The sequence below is a fragment of the Tupaia chinensis genome, unplaced genomic scaffold (genome assembly GCF_000334495.1).
Source record: "Tupaia chinensis unplaced genomic scaffold, TupChi_1.0 Scaffold000147_1, whole genome shotgun sequence".
Classification (NCBI taxonomy): Eukaryota; Metazoa; Chordata; class Mammalia; order Scandentia; family Tupaiidae; genus Tupaia; species Tupaia belangeri.
In genome coordinates this window covers 9,065,147-9,090,192 of record NW_006159617.1, presented here as the reverse complement: position 1 = coordinate 9,090,192, position 25,046 = coordinate 9,065,147, and the positions used below count along the sequence as shown (strand labels likewise).

General features: G+C 38.1%; 1 protein-coding gene across 3 annotated transcripts in view; it reads left to right on the top strand.

Annotated features, from left to right (window-relative positions):
• The window catches only part of PCSK5 (proprotein convertase subtilisin/kexin type 5), a 537,419-nt gene that overhangs the window by 263,471 nt on the left and 248,902 nt on the right, over positions 1 to 25,046 (top strand). For all 3 annotated transcript variants that reach the window (XM_014586632.2, XM_006145503.3, XM_014586633.2), the window contains exon 10: positions 16,986 to 17,089. In XM_014586632.2, coding sequence (XP_014442118.1) covers positions 16,986 to 17,089 — 104 coding nt within the window. The remainder of the gene's footprint in view (positions 1 to 16,985; positions 17,090 to 25,046) is intronic.

Below are 25,046 nucleotides of genomic sequence, written 5' to 3'. Positions count from 1 at the left end.
CTGCGTGGGGGCCCCGCCGCCCCGCTTGGAGCAGGTCCCGGGGGTGGCGGGGGCCTGCAGCTGGGCCCAGGTGGGCCGGCGCAGGGCCCCTCCGCCCGTCGCCACCTCGCTCGGCGCGGGTCCCCCAGAAAACTGAATTTTAAAGATAACCTTCAAAATATTTGTTATACTTTTGTGATTCTGTAACAACAGACCATACAGTTTTAAATATTTTTTAGAAAGTATTTACACGTCAACAATTCACACTGTTGAGAAGCAAACATCCAGCACACAACTCACAAAAGAACCTTCTCAACTCAGTTCTGCCTACCAAGTATTCTGTGGTGTACCATTTGCTAGTGGAGATCAGTTTATTTTTCTTCCTTCAAAGTTCCTCAACAATTATACTCTGATTATGGCTGGTGTGTGATCCTATCAAGAAAAGCAGATTTAACTTTAATAAATCAAAGAAATGCTAAGGAAATATGCTTAAAACTTAAAGACAGGAAACAGGTTGGGATCCTGTTCAAATCGTAGGTACATGAACCTAACAGCAGCTCAAGACAGGCCAAAAACCCTTAAAATAGGAAAACAAAGCCTAGAAAAAAAATCAACAATGTTTTAGTCAAAAGTCATAAAATTCTATTTCACCAGTTCAGTCTCACGTATTTTATCTTTTGTTGTGATTCAATTTTCCCAATTAAATTCTGGTATATAATATTCAACTCCAGACTTGTCCCCACAATTAAGTTGGCCATTTTCTTAGTTTTTGAAGTCTTATTTCTGTGTGACTTTAATTTTCCTGGTATAGCACTCCCTGCAGAATTTCTTGGAGATCTGGTCTGGTGATGGTAAATTCTTTCAGATTTTGTTTATCTGAGAATGTTCTTGTCTTTTCTTCCCATATGAAGGATAATCTTGCCGGGTATAGTATCAATAGTTGCAATTGCTTTTCCCTTAACTCTTTGAATATATTTTCCCATTCTTTCCTCACTCACATTGTTTCCGATGAGAGATCCACTGTCAGCCTGATGGGATATCCTTTGTAGGTAACTTGCCGTTTATCTCTTGCCAGTCTTAGTATCTTGTCTTTGTCTGTGGTTTTGGTCAACCTGGCTATAATGTGTCTTGGAGAAGATCTTCTTGGGTTGATTCTATTTGGGGTCCTTTGTATTTCTTGGGATTGGACCTTTGAATGCTTCTCCATGTTTGGAAAGTTTTCTTCCAGAATGTAATGGAATAGATTGTCAATGCCCTTATGGGCCTCTTCCTCTTCTGGGGTACCAATTATCCAGATGTTTGGACGTTTGATGGTATCTAGTATTTCTATTATAATATTCTCATGTTTTTGGACAATTTTCTTAGTCTTCATGGTGGATTTTTCTAGGCCAGTAATTCTATCTTCTACAACTGAGATTAGATTTTCAGTGTGATCTAGTCTGCTTTGAATACTTTCAAGGGAGGTTATATTATAGTCGTCATCTCTAACAGGTCCATTTGATTCTTTTTGAAAGTGTATAATTCCTCTTTTAGATCTTGCAAGAATTTCTTCACCTCCTGAAGCTCATCAGCTTCTTACTCCTGCCTCTTCAGCAGTTCATTGTCTCTCTTCTCTTCAATCTCTGTGAGCTTTGTCACCATGAAAGTTCTAAATTCTTTATCTGACATTTCCATGAATTTCATCATTCTGTCTGAGGATAAAGAGAACTTATTTTTTCTTGGAGGAGAAGTATTTTCTTGTTTTTCCATATTTCTTGTGACCCTGCAGTAATTTCTAGTCATCTGATGGATGTTGCATATCTTCTAATTCTTTTTCTTTTTTTTTTTTTTTTGAGAGAGAGATTTTCGCTATAGGGCACGTGCGCTCGCCAGACAGACAGAGAGACATAGAGACAGAAAGTGAGAAATCATCCCCCAGGGGGGATGGTCACACCACAGTCCCTTCTCCTCCATTCTCCTCTCGGGATCCTGGGCACGCACACACACACGCCCTGCGTGAGTTTTAAGCCACCGGGTCCGGGACGCGAACCGCTGTCAACTACATGGGAGTCCAGCGACATAGCCATTACGCTAACTGCTGGTTCCTCATATCTTCTAATTCTTGAAGTTCAGTCTGAGTGTTCAGAGGCATACAGGAAAAGGTAATCTGCAATCTCTCTTCTGTTCGTTCTCACTCTTTGTGCATCAGAATCAGTGGGAATAGAGGAATATTCTGACCCTAACTGTATTCAGATGTATAGATTCTGTTCACTTTGACCTGTCTAGACACTTAGTGAGCAAAGGCTGAGAAGCAAATGAGTAAAGATTTAAAAAAAAAAAAAAAGAGTTGAAGAAAAGGAAAGAAGAAAACAAAATAAGAAGAAAAAAAGGATAGTAAAAAACTATAGATTTTAATATTAAAATTGAAAACCAAGTGGCATGCAAGTGCACTGCACGAAACCACTAGTTCACAGCTGAAGTTCAGGATCCATGTGGAGGTGGGCCTGGGTTTGTGCCTTTCCTAAACAGAAGGGAAGAGGCACCTATTAACACAATAAAGGGGCTTGAAAGCCCAGAGAACACTTTACCTTAAAAAAAAATTAAAAATTAGAAGACTCAGAGAGACACAGAGAGACAGAGAGAACTGGAGACAAAGAGACAGGTAATACTACCCACTAGAAATAAGTGAGGAAGAAGGCTTAACAGAAAATCTTCATTTTAAGCCTCTGAAAGCACTAGTTCACAGCTGAAGTTCAGGATCCATGCATTTTCTAATACTGTGAACATTTCTTAGATTGGTTTTTATGATTATCTTAATGTTTAGAATTTAATCTATTAGAGCTTTCTTTTTATTTTTCTTTATTAGATCTTTTGTTATTGTTTCTCAGCAGGCCAGTACTTGTGTTTCTTGATCAGTTATTCTGTTTTTTCCATTTCCTTTTTAAAATTTCCTTAATTCCTTAGTTTGCCTTAGGATCACTCTGTTCTTTCATTAAGTCTTTTGGTTGAATCATAGATCATTTATCTTTCTTTCTACATTAATAAAACTTTTTAATGATTTGAATTTACCTCTGAACACATTTTGGTTGACGGTCATATGTATGTGTGTGTGTGTGTGTGTGCATGCATGTGTGCGTGCATGTGTGTGGCGTTTCAGACAGGGTCTGATTATCTTGTCTTCTTAACCTCAGTCTCCCAAATAGCTGGGACTACACTCTGCCTGACCTTATTTTCTCACGACATTTTGGTAACCTTTTTGATAGAATAACAATTGCCAAAAGTATTTTTAAGTGTTTAATAGACTTTGTTCCTATGGAGAATTATTATAAATTTTTTTCTTCACCACATTGTGGTCAGATAATAATGCTAGAAAATTAACAATCCTGGTGTTTTGTGAGGTGCTGTTTTTCTAGAATTAGGGCAAATGTTGAGATTTTTCTCTTACCTACTATATCTTCCATTAAAAAAAAAAAAACAGCTCTTAGTTAAGTCATAATTTCTTTTTATGAAATGACTGTTCATAAGACATATATTTTAATATTATTAAATTATATCTGTTGTATAAACCTATTCTTTATATTCTTTTTCCTGAAGTGGATGGATTGCATTATTTGAACACTTCTATGGTTCCATCAGTTTCTTCTTTTGTTCTTAAAGTCTCAGTTCATTCCTTTTTTTTTTTTTTTTCATTTTTATTTTTAATACCAAAGTACCCATGAATGTGAGAGAGAAAGCACTCCTCACTATGGGTCTGGTCAAACTGTAATCCTTTTTTCTCTACTCCTGCAGTCTATCTGGATCCTGGGCACACATGTACATATGCCCAGCATGTTTTTCGAACCAACAGGCCCAGAACTCAAACCCCAGTGGCCACATGGGACCTGGCTTCCTCTGCACAGTGCCTAACTGCTGTGCTGTGAGACCAGCCCTGAGTCGTTCATTGTGCTGTGCAGGTATCACACCGTTAGGGATTTATTTCAGACAACATCTGTCTTTCAAATAAATTCCACTGTTTGGTCCTTTTAACTGTTTTGGTCTAAAATGTTATATTGTTTGCAACCAATTTTATCATTCCCCTCCCTTTTTTGTGTGTTTCATGGGAAAAAAAATCTATGCCTATTCTCTAATTTTTTAGGCATTTTGTTTCATAGTTATACATAAATAAAGCTGATATTTTAGAATAAATATGTCTTACAATAAGATAAGTAGTTCCTTTGACTTCTATCAATACTAACTTGGCTTCCATTGATTTACTGCCCTCACCTACAGATTTTCCCTTCTTCAATACCACAACCTGGATTTATACAATGGACTATTAAGGTCATCTGTTTTTTATCATCCTTTTTCTTTTCTTCGCAGATTTCTGTGAAAACAATTGTTAAGTCTTTTCTTTAAATTTTATTTACTCATGCATTTATTTTATTTTAAATTTTGACCAGACACACACACACACACACACACACAGAGAGAGAGAGAAATTGAGAAAGCAAGCCACCAGGTCCGGGACTTGAACTGTGGTTCGTCATGTGGGAGTGTCCAATGCTTTAACCACCACGTAACCTGCTGGTCCCAACAATGATTAAGTCTTAACTCTATGTTAAATTTATTTTAGAATCATCATTGAGTCTTTTCTAACAAATTAATTTTGACTTATTTCTTTATATGCTGAAATAAGTCTTTAGAGTATTTGCTGATTTTATTTTGTTTTTAGGGTATGTGTTTGTAGACAAGTTGGTTAAAGTATTTTCTTAGTTTTACAAATACATGTATTCTATATTTATTCATGTAGGACAACAAGCTTAGTATAAAATTCTTGGGTTCCTTTCCTTTCTATAGCTTTATCTATTCTTTCATTGTCTCCTAAAAATTAGCTTTGCAGAGAAAGTCTTAAGCCAGAAATCCTGTTTGAGGGTTTTGTTTTTGTTTTTTAATTTCTGAATAGAAGCTTTCAGAATTTTTTCTCATTGCATTTGTAATGAAAGTGTGTATATTTTAGAACTAGTCTTGGGGATGCCACTATTTTTATTAATAATTTCAGGAACATACTAAATATTCTTTAGCCTGTCTCAGATATTTTAATTCACATATGACTAATTACTGGCAGAGTTCACCATAGGGCTTTAGAGCTTGGGTTATGGAATATGAGTGACCTGGCCTCAAATCTTTATTTCAGTTACATGACTTTAAGAAAATATATTTAGCTGTCTAAGTCTTAGTTTCCACAACTGTAAAAAGCAAATAATGAGAGCCAGCAGGTGGCATGGTGGTTTAAGCACTAGACTCCCACATGGCTGACTGTTGTTCAAGTCCCAAACTTGGTGGCTTGCTTTCTAACTTTCCCTCTCTTTCTCTGTCTCTCTCTGGTGAGTGCACATATCCTGTAACAAATTAAAAATAATAATAAGAAGAAATAAAATTAAGTAAATATTTGAAAAGCAAATAGTGGTATCTATTTATTGGGTTGTTTTGTGTATGTGAAGTAACGTGTATGAAACATTCAGCAGAGTGTGCAGTAAAGAGTGGAGATTCAGCAATTGTTAGTCCTCAGATGAAAACGAAGCTAACTACTGAAATTGGATTTCCGCTTTCATCCTCCAAATCTATCATTTTGTCTTTCTTCTTGATCTTTTCCAAAAAAAAAAAAAAGACATAAGCAAGAAGTTCTCAAACCAGCCCCTTTTCCTAGTGGCTAAGGGAGCTGGACTTCACATGGCCAACCATAGTTCGAATCCTAGCACCAGTAGCTTAAAAAACATGCTGTGTACATGTGCATGTCCCAAATCTCAATAGGATGGAGAAATTGAAGAAAAGGGATTGCAACACTATCATGCCCCTGGAGGGAGGTGCTTTCTCCCTTCCCCTCTCTCTCTGTCTCTGCTCCCTCAGGTAAATTCATGTGCCCTTTGGCTCTAAATAAATAAATAAACAAACAAACTTCTCACATTTGTATTTTTTATCATTAACTTAGTTTCCCATGATATTACTTCTACCACAACCTGATCGAACTCAATTTACTCTTTTCAATACAAATTTTGTACTGTATTCCTTGTAGTCTTTCTTACTGTCATTCAGCTTGCTTTATTAATTGATTGGTTCCTTTTTTCTGCACTGCCTTTTCCCTAAGCTACATATTAATCATTATTTTCTTCCCTTCACTCTTCTATCTCTTTGCCTCTTTGTCTTGTCTCTTGTACTAATTTCTCTGCTTTTCTTTTTTCTCCCTCTTTTTGTTTCTGTTTTTTGTTTTGCTTTTTTTTTTTTATTTTGGAGAGGTTTTTGCTATAGGGCGTGTGCACTCACCAGAAAGAGAGAGACAGAGAGACAGAAAGCGAGAAATCACCCCCTAGGGGGGGTGGCCACACCACAGTCTCTTCTCCTCCATTCTCCTCTTGGGATCTTGGGCACACATGCATGCACACATGTCTGGTGTGAGTTCAAGCCACCAGGTCCGGGACTCGAACCACAGTCAACTACATGGGAGTCCAGCGACACAGTCATTACGCCAACTGCTGGTCTTGTTTCTGTTTTTTAATTGCTCATCATCCATGAGAAACTTTGGCTTCTGGAGGGATGTGGTGCTGTCCTTGTTGTGCATAGTGTCCAAGCACACATCTACTCCCATCTGCCATTGAAGGGTAGGATGCTGGACAAAACTCCAAGTTTGATGAGATGGTGACAGAAATACATCAAAATTGAGTATGCTGGAAGAGGACAGGTGCATTTCCTACCCTTTCTGTCAAAACTAGAGGCTAAACATTGTCCCTGCAAGTACTGGCTCTTCCCTTCATGGACAGCAAGTGGTAGAAGGGATCAGAGTTGAGCTCTGGAGTCAAACTGCCTGGGGCATTTTCAGCTCTTGCAAATCATGTGTCTGAATAGGATCATAAAAGTCACTGTGCTTTGATGGCATTGTTTTAGAAATAAAAGTACTGTGTCACAGGATTGCCACAGGAATAAATGAACTACTGCAGAGAGAGTTTCACAGGGTGCTTGCACACTGAGCATTCAGGGCCTGCCACCTACTCTGTGGATTTGGAGGTACAGTTTACAGGAAACAAATCTGATAGCAAGAAGGAGTGGCTCACAGGACACATCCTCAAGTCAGCAGCCAAGATGTTGATTCAGAATTTCAAAGCTACAAAGGCCAAAGTCTATGTTATTTTCATGGCCTCTTCTTAATGACTACTGAAACTCCAGCCATCACGGCCACTTTCTAGTAAAAGGAGGAAGGAAAGAATGATGCAGGATTAGCAATGCTTGTAGAAGGAAAGCAAAGGAGTTCTCAGCAATTCCCAGTGGACTAACGCTTTATTCCTTAGAACTCCATCTTATTTGTGCCACTCACCGTCAGAGTGTCTGGAAAGATAGTTTTGCCTTCCTAACAGCAGAAAGTTAAAACTTATTTTTCTCATTCTACACATATCCGCTCTAGGGTTCCTTGAAATGCCTCCAAAAATTTATAATCGGTTACTAATAGTCTTCATTGATGTTTTCCTGTGTATGTGTAGTGTATAAGTTTTTACATATTTTTGCTATTCTTGATGTCTTATCATGAAAAAGGTTGCTAGGGAATTGATGTAATAAACCAGGAATTTCTAAAATAGGCTTAATACCACTGACTTCAAGTTCTAAAAGTAAAAATGCTTAGTGATTTTCCTTGAAGTTTAAATTTAAAGTGGAACATTGAAAAACCTTGTTTAAAAAGTACTTCTTTAATAAGCACCTGCAAAAGCACCATTTTCATCTTCTGTATTTAATAGAAAGATATAATGGGAGAAAAGGCTGTAAGGTGATTTAGAATAATAATAACAAAGATGAAACCAGCTATTTTTGTTGCCTGTCCAGGGGTTTCACTTCTGAGGTGAGAATGTCACACGTAATGTCGCACGTCTCCTAACTGTGTAGAAAAGTATCAAAACCTCTTCAGTCTGGCAGTTCCGTCAGGGAAGTCAGGTGTGCTTGCTGTCCTCTTTCTTACATTTGATACTATAAAGCCCTGGAGATCAAATGGCAGAGCTTTCCACCATCCTCTACAACATGACAACTTCCATGACCTACCCGCAAGAGGGGAGGTCGCCCACAAATAAAGGGGATCCGGTAAAACCACAGTAGGCACACGCTGTTCTCTGATCAGATTGCCCCCTCCACCATAGACTTGTTAAAACCAGATTCCGACAGATGTTAGTAACAGCATTTCCCAAGGCAGAATTATACTAAGGTCTTGAAACTTGATTTTGTTCATCTGTTAGAAAACTAAAAAATGTATTATTAAATTTAGGAATACCAGGGGCCAGCAGATGGCATAGAGGTTATTATCGTCACTGGACTCCCACATGGCCAACTGCAGTTGGAGTCTTGGACCCAGAGGCTTGAAACGCACATTAGGAGGAGAAGGGAGGAAGGGATTGCAGAGTGGCTATTCCCTTTGAGGGATGATTTTCCACCTTCCCTCTCACTGTCTCTGTCTCTGTCTGGCAAGTGCACACACCCCTAGGCAAAAACCTCTACTCCCTCATAAAAAAAAATTCAGGAACATCACAGAAAACTTAGCTTGATGGAGATTCCTCAAATCCTAGTGTAAATTGAGAAGGTAGTCTCTCTGAGTTCTTATGACATGGTAGTTTGTTAATCTCAGTACTTTGTAATGACTGCTACTTGTGAGAGCCTCTCAAGCACCAGACTCCTCACATTCATTACCACCCTGCAGAGTAAATGTTCTTGTCATCACATGACAGTTGAAGAAGGGTGTCTTAGAGAGCTTCAGTATATTGTCCAGTGTTACAACACTATTAGGTAAGCATATTTTCATTTCCCTCAGATTTTCCTGAAAAAATAATTTACACCATTCTTGTGATTAGAGGCTATGTTCATTGCTATTTTGAGAACAAATCTGAATGAGGAACAGTAATGGGGGTGGGTCAACCCACGGCCTAGTGGTTAAGTGAGCTGGATCCCAGATAGTTGTCCATGCAAGTCAAGTCCAAATCTAGGGGCTTGAAATCCCGAAAGGGGAAGAGATGGAGGAAGAGGGATTGCAGAGTGACCATTCCTGGTGGAGTACCTTCTCCCTCTCTCTGTTACTCTCTCTCTTTCTATCTCTGTTGAGTGCACACACTCTTTAACAAATTAAAGGGGGAAAAAAAGAAAAGAAAGAAGGAGGGTGACAGCCTCTTCCTACAGGTCTGGGTCCTTCTGCCTACATTTCTAATTTATCCTGAGGAGTCCTGGGAGGGCCTGTAAAGTGAGCCACAAAGTAAGTGTAAGCAAGTTTTTCACAGGTTGGTGAGGGATATGTCCAGAGAGGAATTTTTCACACTGTCACAGCCTATCTGCTCTAGAAGATTTTAAGACATGGGGACAAAAGTGAGGGCAAGACCTTACAGTCATAGTCAGTGTCCAGACCGAAATCATCAAGAACCTCATAATTGTGACTCGATTTCAGTGCATTCAGTCTCCAGGTGGTGTGCCTCTCTGCATGGTTTCTCGAGTTTTATTTCATACAAGTTTATGTAGCAAAGTATTTCAAGGACATGATTATTGAGCTTACAAATAAACTATCATTTGTCTGTAGGGGCTTCAAAAACCTTGACTTTGATTTTTTTTAGGTCTAATAACAAGTCCTGCAACATTAAGCCAGCATTTATGAGAAAAAGGCCCTTCTGTATAAAATACAAAATTTTTCATGGTAATTTAGGGGCTCTCTTCTTCGGTGTGTGTAGAGACCAAATTTCTATACATTTGATTTAAACTAAATTTAAGGAATCAGAGAATGGTTTCACCAAAGAATGAGATAAAAGTTTGACCTAAGTGGTACTGAACCAGTGTTTCCCTTTTCCTTCCTCTTTTTGACTTTGGTTCAGATGTGGCTAGATCTGAAGGTGTCCAGGTGATACCAATTTAAGTCACATTTTGTTGTTGTTGTTGTTACTGTCTTTTTTATTTGAGAGACAGATTTTTGCTATAGGGTGTGTGCACTCTCCGAAGAGACAGAAAGTGAGAAATCACCCCCCGGGGGGATGGCCATGCCACAGTCCCTTCTCCTCTGTTCTCTTGGGATCTTGGTCACAAACACACATGTGCCCGGCTTGAGCTTTAAGCCGCCAGGTCCAAGACTCGAACCATGGACAACTATATGGCAGTCTGAAAACATAACCACCATGCCATCTGCTATTTCCTAAGTCACATTTTTAAACACTAGGATATTACTGTGTTGGGGCTACAGATGGCATACTGGTTACATTACTGGACTGCCACATGGCCCACCACAATTCAAGTCCCGAACCCGGTGGCTTGAAAATCACACTGGGCGTATGTGCATGCATGCCCAAGATCCCAGAAGGAGAGTGGAGTGGAAGGAATTGTGGCATGTCCGTCCCCCCAGGTGGTGATTTCTCACTTGCCCGCTCACTGTCTCTGTCTCTCTCTCCAGCGAGCACACATGCCCTATGGCAAAACTTCTTTTCTCTTTTTTTTTAAGAACTATTTTTTTATTTAATTCCATTTGTTATTAATTTTTAATTTGACCAGAGAGAGAGAAAGGGAAATGGAGAAAGCAAGCCGCCAGATCCAGGGCTCAAACCACAGTCTGCCATGTGGGAATGCAGCACCTTTCACCACTATGCCACTATGCCACCTGCTGGCCCCCACCCTTCTTATTTTTGAGAGAGAGATTTTTTTGCTGTAGTGCACATGTGCTCACCAGAGAGACAGAGAGACAGAAAGTGAGACATCACTCCCCAAGGGGTATGACCATGCCACAATTCCTTCTCCTCTCAGGATCTTGGGCACGCATGCACACATGTCCAACATGAGTTTTAAGTCACTGGGTCCGGGACTCAAACCACAGTTGACTACACAGGAGTCCAGCAACATAACCATTATGCCATCTACTGGCCCCGGCAAAAACCTCTTTAAAAAAAAAAAAAGGGGGAACCAGCAGTTAGCGTAATGGCTATGTCGCTGGACTCCCACGTAGTCGACCGCGGTTCGTGTCCTGGACCCGGTGGCTTAAAACTCACGCCGGGTGCGTGTGCGTGCGTGCCCAAGATCCCGAGAGGAGAATGAAGGAGAAAGGATTGCGGCGTGACCATCCCCCCTGGGGGGTGATTTCTCGCTTTCTGTCTCTATGTCTCTCTCTGTCTGTCTGGCGAGTGCACGCGCCCTACAGTGAAAATCTCTCAAAAAAAAAAAAAAAAAAAAAGATTACTGTGTTTCCTAATGCTGCTATCTAGTTTTAGGCCTGAAACTTGAATTAATGTAGAACACAAAAGAAAACAAAAGTTCCCCAGTAGCGGGCACTCCTGTGCACTGTGGGTCTGGCAATCTAATGATCCTTTCAAGTTTTTCATTGCCTGGCAAAAGAAGATTAGTTTTCTTTGTTGGATAGTCAGTATTTTATTCTTTTTAGTTTTCTTTTTTGATTTTTCTCCTTTTCATCTCTTTTTTTAAACTTTATTGTTTTATTTATCTTTAATCACTGTACATCTTTACAGTATACACATGGTTTTGTTCTTGAGTCAACATTTGACCACACTGGCTGCAGTCAGAGAAAAGCAATACCAGTATCAGCAGGCTTTAAATACTTTCTGCCTCATCTTTGTTGTGCCAGCTCACAGTGAATCTGTTCTCATAATTGCTGATTTTCTTTGTGCTGGGACAGTGACATTAGTTTTCTGGCTACTTGTTCCCATTTCTATTTCACACCATCTTAAAAAGATGAAAGGAAACCAGTTTTGTCTTCGATGGTTGTTTTATAGTTAGTAAGTTGGATATTTGGATGATTACTAATTGGTGGCGCAGTCTCCTCTTTGATCTGGGTTCCACATAATATCTCAGCATTTCAATAGACAGACTCACTCTTTTTCTTAAAGAACGTTACTCTGTTTGTGAAACCATTTTCATTATCTGGATTTGCTGGTACTCTTCTTGTTGATAAATATTCTTTTTATAGTGAGATATGTATCCCTTGTACCTTTTATCAGTGGTACCTACGTTGTGTATGATACTAGATCCATGGTAGGGAGCTGATGGTGGGAGCTTTGTTCTTTTTTCTCTTTAGTAAGTATAAGTGAATCAGTCACCCAAGATTTCAAACTGGCCTTTGTTTTTGTTTGTTTTCAGTTTGCTATAGGGCACTTTGTGTGTTTGCCTGAGAGAGACAGGGTCCCAGGGCTTGGTAGTGAAAAAGCATCCCCCAGGTGGGATGACCACACTACAATCCCTTCTCCCTTATTCTCCTCAGGATTTTAGACTCACGTGCATATGACACATTTTCCAAGCTGCTGGGTTCAGGGCTTTAATCACATAGTCAACCACATTGGATCCAGTCACCTTAACTATCAAGCTACCTGGCTAACGTGGTCCTTGTTTTTAAGGACTGCCAAGTACAGATTTATTGAACATTCACACATCTGGGAAAACACTCAAGGAAATTTTTTCCCTTTTCTTAAAGTGCTAACAGTTGTACTTAGATGCCCAGCAAGCTCAGCATATCCCTTCTGGGATATGCCCTACCTCCTCTAAACCTATGCTGGGCCCATGGCGTAGTTTAGACTACTCAGAAAAAAAATGTAACAATGATACCAGGTCGTGACAGTTTTGCTAATTATCCTGTTTCTGCAGCTGGAAAGTAGAAGTGTTAGAGGAAAGGTTCAACTGAGGTTCACTGAGGAGAAGAGTTCCCCAAACCAAGCAGGCTGTGAACCACACAAAGCATGACCACGGCAGGCAAGATAGCATGTCCCTAACAATAGCGGCATAAAATAACAGTAATGTTATAACACAGAATAACATGTAAAATATTATGTTACAAAAACATGACTTTCCTGGTGTGATATTTTCCTGTTATTTTGGATAGAATTTGCAAAAGGTAGGCTTTGATAGCCCAAGCTAGGTCTTTAGAACCTGTAAGACAAATAAAGATTCAAGAATCTCCTAAATACTATGGTAAACAAAAACCAACCAACCGAATTGAGAGAGACAATGCATGTACAGATTGTGTGTGGCCATGCAACATGAGGTGCCATACTTGGCTTCTTGATCCATTTGTCATAGAACTACCTGACAAGTCAATGGCATATGGGTTTCTCTTTCATTTTTTTTCGTGGATCTATCTGGAAACAGTATCAGTGATTGATAGTAATAGTATGAATTCTTCAGTGAAGTTCAGCTGGTTTGAATTGTAGCTCTACCACTTGCTGTCTGTGTGTTTGAGTTATTGTGTGTAACTCAAAGCCTCAGTTTTATTATTTGTGAAATAAGAATATTATTTATATCATAGGAATTTCAAGATTACTCAGTAATAATGCACAAAAGACATATAGCACCTAACCCTGGCCAGGTGTTCACTCATCTTGGTTATTATTATGAGGTCACTAAATAAAGGAGCAATTTTTTTTTTGGGGGGGGGTAAGGTTTCTGCCATAAGGCACATGCCAGAGAAAGATAGTGACAGGGAAAGTGAGAAATTAGCTCCCCCAGAGGAAATGGCCATACCACAATCCCTTCTCCTCCATTCTCCTCCTGGGATTTGGGGCATGCATGCATACATGCCCAGTGTGATTTTCAAGTCTCCAGGTCCAGGACTCGAACCTTGGTAGGCCATGTAGGAGTCCAGTACCTTAACCATCATGCCACCTGCTGGCTCCAATGCAAAACTTCTTAACTGGGAAAGATATATGCAGAACTCCCCAGAAAGTCTCATTTATTTCATTCCTCTGAAAGGTCATGGATCACTGGGCAGATATTCCAAGGTTTTATTTGGGTGTATATTGTTGCTTAAAGGTTAATAGTTAATTCCAGGAGGAAATTTGAGGGATCCATAGCATAAGTACATGTGGCTTCTTTTGGGTCTGATCACCAGGCTCAGAAGTAAGAGATACTGCTTTTTCTCCAAGTAGGTAATAAGTCTTTGGACCTCTAGACTGTTGCTTGTCCCAAAGCTTTTGGTGCTCAGTCTTCCTGTTCTCCGAGGTATAGGGTCTTGGTTTTCAGATCCAGTGGAGTGAGTCCAAGATATTTGGCAGAGAAGGGTAAGTTTTAGGGGATCCTATTGTGGACTATGGCATTCTTCTCAGGGGCACTCAGTCTTCCCACTCTACTTGTGTTCCGTATGTATTGGATTGTTGGAAAAGTCATGATGCACTTTTGCATAGAAAACTATGCATGACTTTTCCAACAGCCCAATAATTGTGCAGATCTTTGATAGTTTGACTTAGTCTTTACTTCCACATCAACCCCAGTGAATTTAAATACAAATAAATTGTTTAAATGTCTTCTCAGAATACTAGTAATAACTAAAATGCAGTGTCCACCAAAATTAACCTATGTCTGTTTCCTGATCTAATTATCAATAGTTATCTTTCCATACATAGAAAACCACTGATTCCAAATCCATTGGTTTCCCATGTTATCTTCCTCCTTTGAAAATTCACGAAATTTTCAAATTAGGTTATATCTAAAGTACATTAGCAAATGTCAGAATAAAATCACCCTCACACCTTCTTCTTTTCATGTGTGGTTCCAATTTCCTGAAGCTAATTTCTTCCTTCTAATTACAAGCACTTCAAGAAGAAATCGTTTTTTGCAACTCAGCCTGAGAACAAGTAGCTCTCATTTCTTAAGGCTGAGTTGAATGCAGGAGGCTTCCTGAATATATCAGAGTACAGCTGCCTAAGGTACAAGATAAATGTTCTCTATTCTATTATTATTATATTTTTAGTGCTAAAGTTCACTAGGAAAAATACCTTATCTCCCAGTGGTCAGAAGCCTGTGCTTGATCAAGGAATCGTGCCCTGGTGATAGGTGAAATGGGGAAATTTACTTTGTTTCTTTTTCTCCTAAAGGAAAAGATTTAAAAATGAAAGTTTTAACCATGTGTTCAATGTTCTGTTTTAGTTGCTAGGTTGATTTAGTTCTCATTTATCAAATCCAGGTATACATTTTGGTGCGTTGCCGTTTACTCATGAAAACATAAAAACATGTCTGTTCATTTGAGGGGATTCTGCTTCATCTTGAATAAGCAGCTAGAATGTCTTTCTGGACTGAGTTTTTTGCTTGTTACTTTTGCCTCTCACCCAGATAACTATGCTGGGAAAGAGAAAGATGAACATCCTATCTGAGATAGAGCCAGAGTACCTTATTTGACACTAGCATTCAGAATTATCCCTGGACTCATTTCCTAATTTCCCTGGCAGCAGTGCATTCAGTCTGCTGAATTATCATGAGAATTTACTGTTAGGCAGCAAAGGGCCTAATCATTGCTATTTTTTTAGACACAAAAATCTCCTGCCTCCTGGGATACCATCACCCAAGCTCCTTCTCTTTCTTAAGAATTTTGTGCCTTGGCAGTTTCTAAAATTGGTTCCTAAGAGATGTTGTATCAAAACAAAATAATAATAATAATAATTCTGTTCTCATGTTTTTAAAGTTTAAATAGTTCAGTTTTAATTTTCTTCATGTAGGTTCTTTTGTTAATGTAACCTTACAGAATAGTCTAGGTCTGATATCAGTCCCTCTTAAAACAGCAGTACTTAATTCTCTTTTATTTTTAGTTTGAGGATATAGCAAAAAGGTACTAGAACTTGATAGTACCTTTGTCTCTTTATTTCTTTCCCATTCAGGCCACCAAGTAAGAGCTGTGGCTTGTAGTTCAGCAAAATGGTATGCTCTCTACCATTCCCTAATGACTTACTAGGCACCAGGCACTAGGTTGGGTATTTGGCATTACTTTAACTGATCGAGTGGGTACAGTGAAGAAAAGTAGATATTAGTATCCACGTTCTAAGAAAATGAGTGAGCCAGAATCTGATCACTGGGCCCCTCTTGTTAGGAAACCACCCTCAAAACCACATACTCAGTGAGTGTGAGGGGAAAAAACGGAGTATAAAGTGAAGTAGTATACAGGTTTCATCATTAAAAATGTGCTACAATTAAGATACCAAGTTCTTCCTTTGCCTAGGAGACTCCATACATGTGTATTCAAGGTTATATCTTAAGGCAGGTGCTGAATAATTTTCTCCTATTCCTCAAATATCTTCCACCCATCCTTGCAGATATCCTTTCTGAAATGAGGGTGGCTGAGAAACAAAGAAAATGACTGTGCAAGCTAAATAATAACTACCGTATTTCTTAGTTAAGTAAAAGGCTGTCATACCTCAAAAATTCAAGACTGAATGGAATAAGTATCCTGATTATATTGACAGGCATGCATTGAGTCAAATGCCTTCTAATAGATACATATTCTATGTTTTGTTCTCTGAAAGAGAACAGACATCTGTGTATATGTACTTGGATTTGTGTTCTGTTTACCATTAGCATTGCAGTCATAGATCCAGTCAAAACCTTCCCATTCAGGAGAGTCTTTGTGCTCTTCAGTGCTAAGGGCCATAAGAACTATATCTGCAATAACTTAGCATAACAACTACTTGTAAATTAAGACTACTCCCAGAGCTGTCTGTGCCATAGAGCCCAACTTTGGGCTCTGCACCGTATTTTCCCCCTTAAAGAACACTGAAAATAGGGACTAGATTTTAGTGCGATTATTCCATTTCCCATACATATCTATGCAGAAGGTTAAGTGTTGCTAAGTTATTTAATAAATTGCCTATCAATTGCCAATTGCTGTACAATTAAAGAAAGTTCCAGAGGCCTTTTGTTTTGACTTCAGCTTACTGTAAATTTCCAACGATGATGCAAGTTTTTCCACAAAGAATGACAGCGCCATCTTGGGCCGCCATTTTGTGAGGAAATTGAAAGTCCTCACCCTTTAAAAAACTAAGTTACACTGACTACGATCCATTTATTTCTTCTACTGAAGGTTACATTTTCTGCCTCCCACAGACTAATGTCGCTTCTCCACGTTGAGAACAAGAGCTGCATTTGGCATTCGGTTACCCAAACCCAAATCTCTGACCTTTTGTTTTTAGTACTTTGCCATTTTGATTTTGCTTTTTGAATTTGCTTGTGACTCTGCTTCCCCCATCTCTTTTTTTTTTTGGTACAATGATTCTTACCTTGTCTTTCCCCAGTCCGTTTCTGACCTGGAGAGACGTACAGCATGTTATTGTCAGGACTTCCCGTGCGGGACATTTGAACGCTAATGACTGGAAAACCAATGCTGCTGGTTTTAAGGGTGAGAACTTCTTTCATATTCTGTCACAGGCAAAATATTTTTTATTTTTCCCCCATTTTAAATGGAGAGCAGGAAATAGAACCCCTCAAGTGAAACTTTAAACGGTGTGCTGCCACACGAAGAGCTTGATCTTTTAGTAACAGAAGGCAGAGTGATTTTTTAAAAATTAAAACCACATACATAAGTCATATTTCCTTGGCTTCCTATATCACAAGGCAACTTTTTTAAAGGATCAACTAATTCCCAAGTATAGTCAGCTGTGGGGCTCCTAATTACTCTTTGCTGTCATTGATTATCTGAGTGGTATTTGTAACAATATATTTTTAAATTCCTCACCTTCTACAGTGATTACATTTATTTAAATAATGGCTGATATATATCTAGTGCTATTAGTTGCTAGGTCAACCATGTTTTCTCTAAATTTCATTTCTGTTTATTTTAAAACTTCCACAAACAGAAATAAAAAAGGAATACTTGTAACAGATATTACTTATAAAACTAAAAGGTCTTATAAGGTTTTAAAATGTGCAGTCTTTATGTACTTGTACACAAAATATAACAAGTGTTAAATATTTTTCCCATGGGTAACACAGATTATATTTCTTTCAAACTGTTCTATTAATGGTAGCCATTTTCATTTTTGTCATAGATAATATATGTTATAGTAGAAAAAATAATTATATAAATTCGGTGTTCAGAAGTTTAGTATATTTATTAAAGTTACAGAAGTCCATTATTTTAATCCATTAATTTCTTATAACAAAGGTGAATGTTTATGTATCTATAGACTTGAGTTTACTCCCAGACAGTGCTAATATCATGATAACATGGGCACTTCCAAAACATTGTAGAAAAAAAACAGAATTAAAGTATGACTTTATTGTAGTACAAAAATTTTTTGAAATCTATGCATAGTTTTTTCACAATACACATTTCCTATGAACTTCTTGAAGACCTCTCATATGTCCTTATAAATTAGAAACAGTGTTCTATATCATAGAGGATATCTACTTAAAAACTGAGGTTCTGGTTCTGAGACAATCAATAACATGCTAACTAATCCTGGACAAGTCATTTCATTTTTAAAAGTCATAAATCCCCCATTTTGGAAACTGAATAATGTAATCTACATATAATATCTTTCATATGATCCCAATATATTTTTAGTGAATTATGCCCAATGTATGCAAATATACATGCCAAAATATATATTTCTAAGGTTATTTGCAAATACCTTGTTATATACTCATGCTAAGCCAAAACCTATAAATATCCCAGGTAACCAAACATTCCATAAATACTTCTTTGATTAACAGCTTCCCTGCAAACCTAACTTCATTGCTAGAAAATGAAGACTATCCTTCTTTTGAGTATCATTGAACACCTTAACATGCTTGTAGACCATCTAAAGCAGCAGTATTCAAAGAGCTTTTCATCTTAAGTTGTAAATACCTGTCAGGAACCCCATTCTCTGAGGCTCAAACCAAGTCACTTGATCCCAAAATTGCAATTGTATGGGCAGCATCAAAATGATTTGAAATTGCATTTGTTCCAGAAAATCCAGGATGTAATTTGCCATATGTGTGTTTCCCTTTGATTAGTTTCCACATGCTCCCACTTCCTACTGTATAAATCCGTGAGGCTGTCGGGACAGAAGAGACCAACGCATAACCTTGGCCTTTTCACAATGGAATGAACTTAGTAGAAGGTTCACAGACTAAGTACATTGACCTTCGTGAAGCTGAGAAATCAACTTTAACCCAAATAAACGTCTTAGTTTTACTTATTCCTTTTTGGCAACTTAAAAAGAGCAAATGGTTCTAATAAAAATGCAGCTCATTTGAAAACCTCTGTTGGTTTTGGAGACGGGGAAACAGAGGATTTAGACTAAATTGCCAGACTCAAACCTGAATCTGAAGGGGGCTGTTCAGTGCTTCTGGCAAGGAGGAAATACTATTTTCCTGTTGCACGTGGCAATATTTAGTATAATATTTCACTCTTCTCTTAGATGGCTGCCAAGAGTAACAATTAAAGTTCGCTTTTTCATAGATGAATTACTCTGAATGGTCTGGGCTCCCAGTGGAATTGTTTTGTAATTTTGTTGATGGCAAGCCCCATATTTCATCTAAACATGATTATAATAAGATGAATTTTTTTAAAAAAAATTATTTTCTTCCTTGTGCTAAGCATTACCATCTCCTCCCAAGTGTCCCACAAATAAAAGTGATTAAGACAAAGACTAACAAGAGAACCAACATGGCTTTGGGCAAGTAGAGAATGCAGGTCCCTAGGAGTGGAGAGAGATAGGCAGATCTTTTTATGAAATAAGAACTGAAAGAATGAAAAAAAGCTAATGCTTGGAAGAGTTCTTGCTGAGCTCATGCAACCAGAGCTCAGCAAGCACTTACACTTTAAATTTAGTCACTTGGCTTTGCATGGCTACCTTCACAGGAGCCCTGGGCCACATATTTCTCCTTAGACAGGAGCAAACAGAAGTTTCCCACCAACAGAAGCGTTGACTACAGGTGCTTGCCTTCATGCTACCCAATGACGTCCTAAAACTGACTGAAATGAGTGCATGAAGTGAATTTGAAAATGTCTGGGCTTGTTTTTGTGCCCCAATATCAAGCAATCTAGCTTGTTTAAAGAGTGTTAAAAAAAAAAAGAGAGCGAGAGAGACCATTTCAAAATTTGTTGGGTAAGGTCCTATCATTATCGATATTTCACTGTTTATTTTTCATCAGTTACATCAGAAGCTGCCCTGAGTAACAATCACCTTGGTTATAGAGTTTGGACATCAGTAGAATAGATACTCTTCATTATCACTGCAAGCTTCAGAAAAGCCAACACCCTAAACAACAGTCTCTCACCAAACCCTGCCAAAACCATTTGATGCATCCTTCCATTTCTCTAGAAGTACCCATATGTCACACATCCTTGGCAGAACACAGCCAGATGATGCACAAACTCTAACCAGACCACTGTAGGTCTCTCCAGAAGATTTGGTGCATACTTACCCTTATGCATGAGGGTCCTGGAGTATGGCAGGGGTCCCTCCAGAAGAAGCTCCTGACTTCCTGTTGTTTGGCTCAGACAGGTTTTCATTCAAGCAAGGAGGTTGGCTTGGAAAAACTAAAGACTTATGGCTCTCTGCTGACTCAGCTGTTTCTCTGAGAGTGGGATTACACTGGAGCACACTGATGAGCTGGTGGCAAAGAAACTTCTTTTACTGTGAACTTGTTCTAGTTAGCACCATTCCGTAAAGGTCCCCGTAGTGAGATTAGCTCACAGTGAGGGAAGACCCAAAGATGGGAGACACACGAAAACCTTCTTTGCTAATGGTACCTCAGTTTTTAACTACTGGGTTGTCTGAAAAGTCATGACATATTTTTTGTGTAGAAAAATACGTCAAGACTTTGCCAGTGACCTAGTATTTTAATCAAACTAAGGTTATTCTTCCCTGCTGCTTCTTAAATAATAATAGCCATTTCTAGTATAATTGGAATTTCTTTCATAGCAAATTAGTTTTTTCAGACTAAATATAGTCCAATATAGGGACCAGCAGTTGGCATAATGGCTGTCACCGGACTCCCATGTAGTCGACAGTGGTTCATGTCCCGGACCCAGTAGCTTAAACTCACACTGGGTGCGTGTGTGTGTATGCGCAAGATCCCAAGAGGAGAATGGAGGAGAAGGGACTGTGGCGTGGCCATCCACCCTGGAGGGTGATTTCTATATATATATACATATATATATTCCAATAAATACATGCCTATAGAAACTGACTAAATATCAGTGTCCTAGCCAAATTTCAGATGCCACCATTTGAATTTAAACATTCTCTAGAGATATTTTCTTTAAAAATAAATGTGATAAATATGGACCTACCTAAGAATCTACTTGAGATTGTGCATGAGAATAGGAAATTATTTGTCTTAGGTCAGAGCAACAGTTGTAACATTCTGCCACTAGAGAACTGAAATCCAAATTCCAATATTTTTGCTAATGACCCACACTTGCAATGCCAGGAGATGACTTTAGCATTAAGCTGTTTGGAGACTCCTCAATAATATTTCTTTTCTCCCTTAATTCTTCCCCTTTCTCTTACAAAAAAACCTTTTCTATTTTTGTATTTTGTTCTGTTTCCTATGCTTTTTAATCCTCCACTTCTTAAAATACATGAGTTAGCTATAGAAGTGAGGCTTTTGTTAGTCGGGCGTTTTTGTTTGCTTGTTTGTTTTTATGGAATTTATGCTTTGTCTTTATTTATTTATTCACAAATATTACCTTTTACCTGAATGCCTTCAGCATGCAAGCCTGACACATGTTGAATTATACTCAGTAGGACTAAGAGGCTATGCCAGGGCATCATGGTATTGCCTAATCTGATCTGCCATGGTAAATTTACCAGGGATTTTAAAAAGTTTTAGAAAAGTGAAATTAAAATATGAGTTTATTTTGGTGCAAAAAAGATTTCAAAGGGCATGCATAGTTTTTCATCTGCAATTTCCACAAAATTATTGAAGACCCGTGTTCATACAGAAACCAACAGTTACACCACACCTTTTTATTCTTACTTCGAAGTCCCAATAATCTGCCGGGTCATGCTACATAAAAGTTTCACTGATCCTTTCTCATTACCTGAAATTCAGCCTGACCTCAGCAGCAGAAGGCACCTCATAAAGAGAATATCGATTATGGCATCTGATGTGTTTTTGGACCACCTCTGTTTGTGATATAGAGTATGTGCAACTGTAGAATCACGCTGTAGATCTTTTGGCATTCCTTATAGCCAGTTGCTCAAATTATTGCAAGAAGTTTGATCTTTTTTGTGATCCCCTCCCTTCTACCATTATATTTTAAGCTGAAGAAAGTGCAGAACCACTGTCCCTTTCTCCTCAGTGCCTGAGCTATGCAGGCTGATTCTTTCTTTTGAATTCTTATCTTTGGTTTGAGTATACAGTTATTATAATTGAATGCATGCAACATCAGTGCTCTAGGGTTTGTTTCTTTTTTTTCCTAAAGTGTTTGTATTTGGATGGTATGACTGTATACAGTTAAATTCTCTTAAATCTAGGAACAGGAATAGACATCAGATAATAAATTAGGACCTTCTGTCATCTTTACTAGGCGAAAGAATGAAAAAAATGTCATTGAAAATCAAAAAATGACAACTAAGTGAGCGAGGTTACCACGCCTTCCATTTCACTGCCCTCCCAGACTATGTAAGTCTCTTATTTTCTACCAGCATGTTGCTGAAACCTCCCCCATCCCCACTGACTCTTTCTTTGACCACAACTAAACTACTAGATTTTTTTTTTTATTTCTAACTGATTACCCTCCATGGGGAAAACAATTGACAGTCTAACATGACCTCTTAGCCTCCAAGGCCTTAACTTTAATAACCTTTATTACTTTTAATTGCCATCATTTTATTTCCACTGGTAGGGCTGGTGATTTTAAGATGTTCCCATATATTTTTAATACCTACCTGTCTTGCTTTCAGTTTGTAACACTTATTAAAAAGAATTTAGAAGTGCTGACACCATTAAGCATGCCATGTGTTAATCGAAACAAAAGATTTTGAAATGATTTTTTTGAGTGTATATAGTAATTTGTGATGTGTTATTGCTTGAAAGGGTGAAGTTTCATTTTATTTATTATTTTACCATACAAATAATACCCCATCTTTGCAACTTAGTCTACTGATATGCTGTTGGTAGTTGTGATTAAAGCTGCATAACACAACTTAATTGGTAACCTGCACATCATGCTCTTGAGGAAAGGTTAAAGTGAAATGTTCCTCATCTGGTCAGTGTCAGAGGTGTTATTAGAATCAGGTGATTGACTCCAGTTCCAATCCCATTTGCAAAAATAAGACATTTATTACTCAGAAAGACAAAGGGAGGTAAATGCATTTGATTCCACCTAATACAATTTGCTCATTTTAAATGCCATCTGATTTTTTTCTTTCTCTATTCTGTTTTCTGGTATTGAGCTCTATGAACCATATTCATATGTATTGACTTAAAAGCTTTCATTTTTCTATGTATTGACCATTGTATATATGAGCGTCTCCTCTAAAACAGGAGAATTACACATAATTTAGGGATTTTACCTTTATTCTTTTGGCTGGTCGATGATTTACATAAGCATTTACATAGGAATAGGTGGGGGAGGGGGCTGCTTAATCTAGAGTCTTCTGTCCAAAATGTCCACTTGTCCTATCAGAATGTTCAACTCATGCCTATTTTCTACAAATGAAAGGAGATTTTTTTGTCCATAGACACTGAATGGAAGCATTAGCTTTGTTAGAATTCGGGTTTTTTTTTTTAATAGCTATGTCTTAAATTCATGTGGCTACATATTTAAAAGTGATCCTCAAAATAGAATTAAAATGATGGTTGCACTGTTTGTCTATTGTTTCTATGCCAGAAATAATGAGTTAATGGAGAGAATTACGTTTGGAATGGTTGTGTGGTTTTACCACAATTTTTAAAGAACCTTTAAATTCAAGTAGAAAGTCTGTTAGTGATATTTGCTGTGGCCTTTGAGGAAGCCAATTAAGATTTTCGTACCTTTGTTTTTGCAGAATGTGGGTAGCTAATACCAAATATAATGAGAAGACTGAGTTAAATGAAAAGTACTTTGGAAATGGAAAATACCAAACATAAAAAGAGTTTTAAAAGTATATTTCCATTCATTGTAGCTTTATATACTACCTGAAATGGGGATGAAGATATGGAACTATGTCATAAATTAGAATGTCTTGGGGTTGAAAATTAATTAACTGAGTGGGCTAGAGAAAATGTTTTAAGGACTTTGTAATAAAATTATTACTAATATGTCTTCACATTTTTTGATCCCATAATCATATATGAATGATAACACAACTATACTTGTATTCTTTTTAGTGGAAATCAGTTTAAGTGTTTAAAGGTTACCTTGAAGTCAATCTATGAAATCTTTAAAGTTATAATTAATTGCTTCAACATAGAAACAAATAATAGAAATCTGAACTGATTGTAGCTTATCAACATCCTATTGACTTTTTAGTAATTAACATGCAATGTAAAAATTATGATTACAAAATCAGATTTTTAAACACTATGCAAAAGCCCCTATATTTAAAAGAATGTATATGTCTCTTTTTGTGTCATCACCCAGAAAAAACTCCAATCACTAATTCAAAAAGGTGGACATCTCCTGGGTTTGTATTTATTTATTTATTTTGCTATAGGGTACATGTGCTTCCTGGAGAGAGTAGAGAGAAAGAGAAAGGGAGAAATCACCCCCCCACACGCGGGGGGGTGGGGGTGGTTGTTAGCCATGCTACAGTGCCTTTTCCTCCATTCTTCTCTCAGGATTTTGGGTACAAATGCATACACATGCCGGGCATGATTTTCCAGCTACCAGATTGCTCAGTCAGCCTTGTGGGATCCAGCCGCTTTAACCTCCACACTACCACTAGCTGGCCCATCCCAGGTATTTTTAAAACTCCTCTTTTAGCAATGAATTTGACTATCCTTAATAGTAGCAAATCTTGACATTTTGTGATTACAGTTGATATTTTAGGCAAAGATAAAAGTCTTCAAGTCCTAAGCTCAGTGAGTACAGATGCTGATTAGCTAAACCAATTCTGTTTTCAGTTTCCAAAAGTATGCTGTGACTGTAAAGTTAAGAAATGGATTTCTTTTGGGACCAGCAGATGGCGTAATGCTTATGTCACTGGACTCCCATGTGGTTGACCGTTGTTAGAGTACCAAAGTCAGTGCCTTAAACTCGTGAAGGGCACCTGTGCATGCCCAAAATCCCAAGAGGAGAATGGAAGAGAAGGGACTGTAGTGTAGCCATCTCCCCTGGGGGGGATGATTTCTCACTTTCTGTCTCTCTGTCTCTCTGGTGAGCGCATGCACCCTATTACAAAAATCTCTCCCTTAAAAAAAAAAAAAAAAAA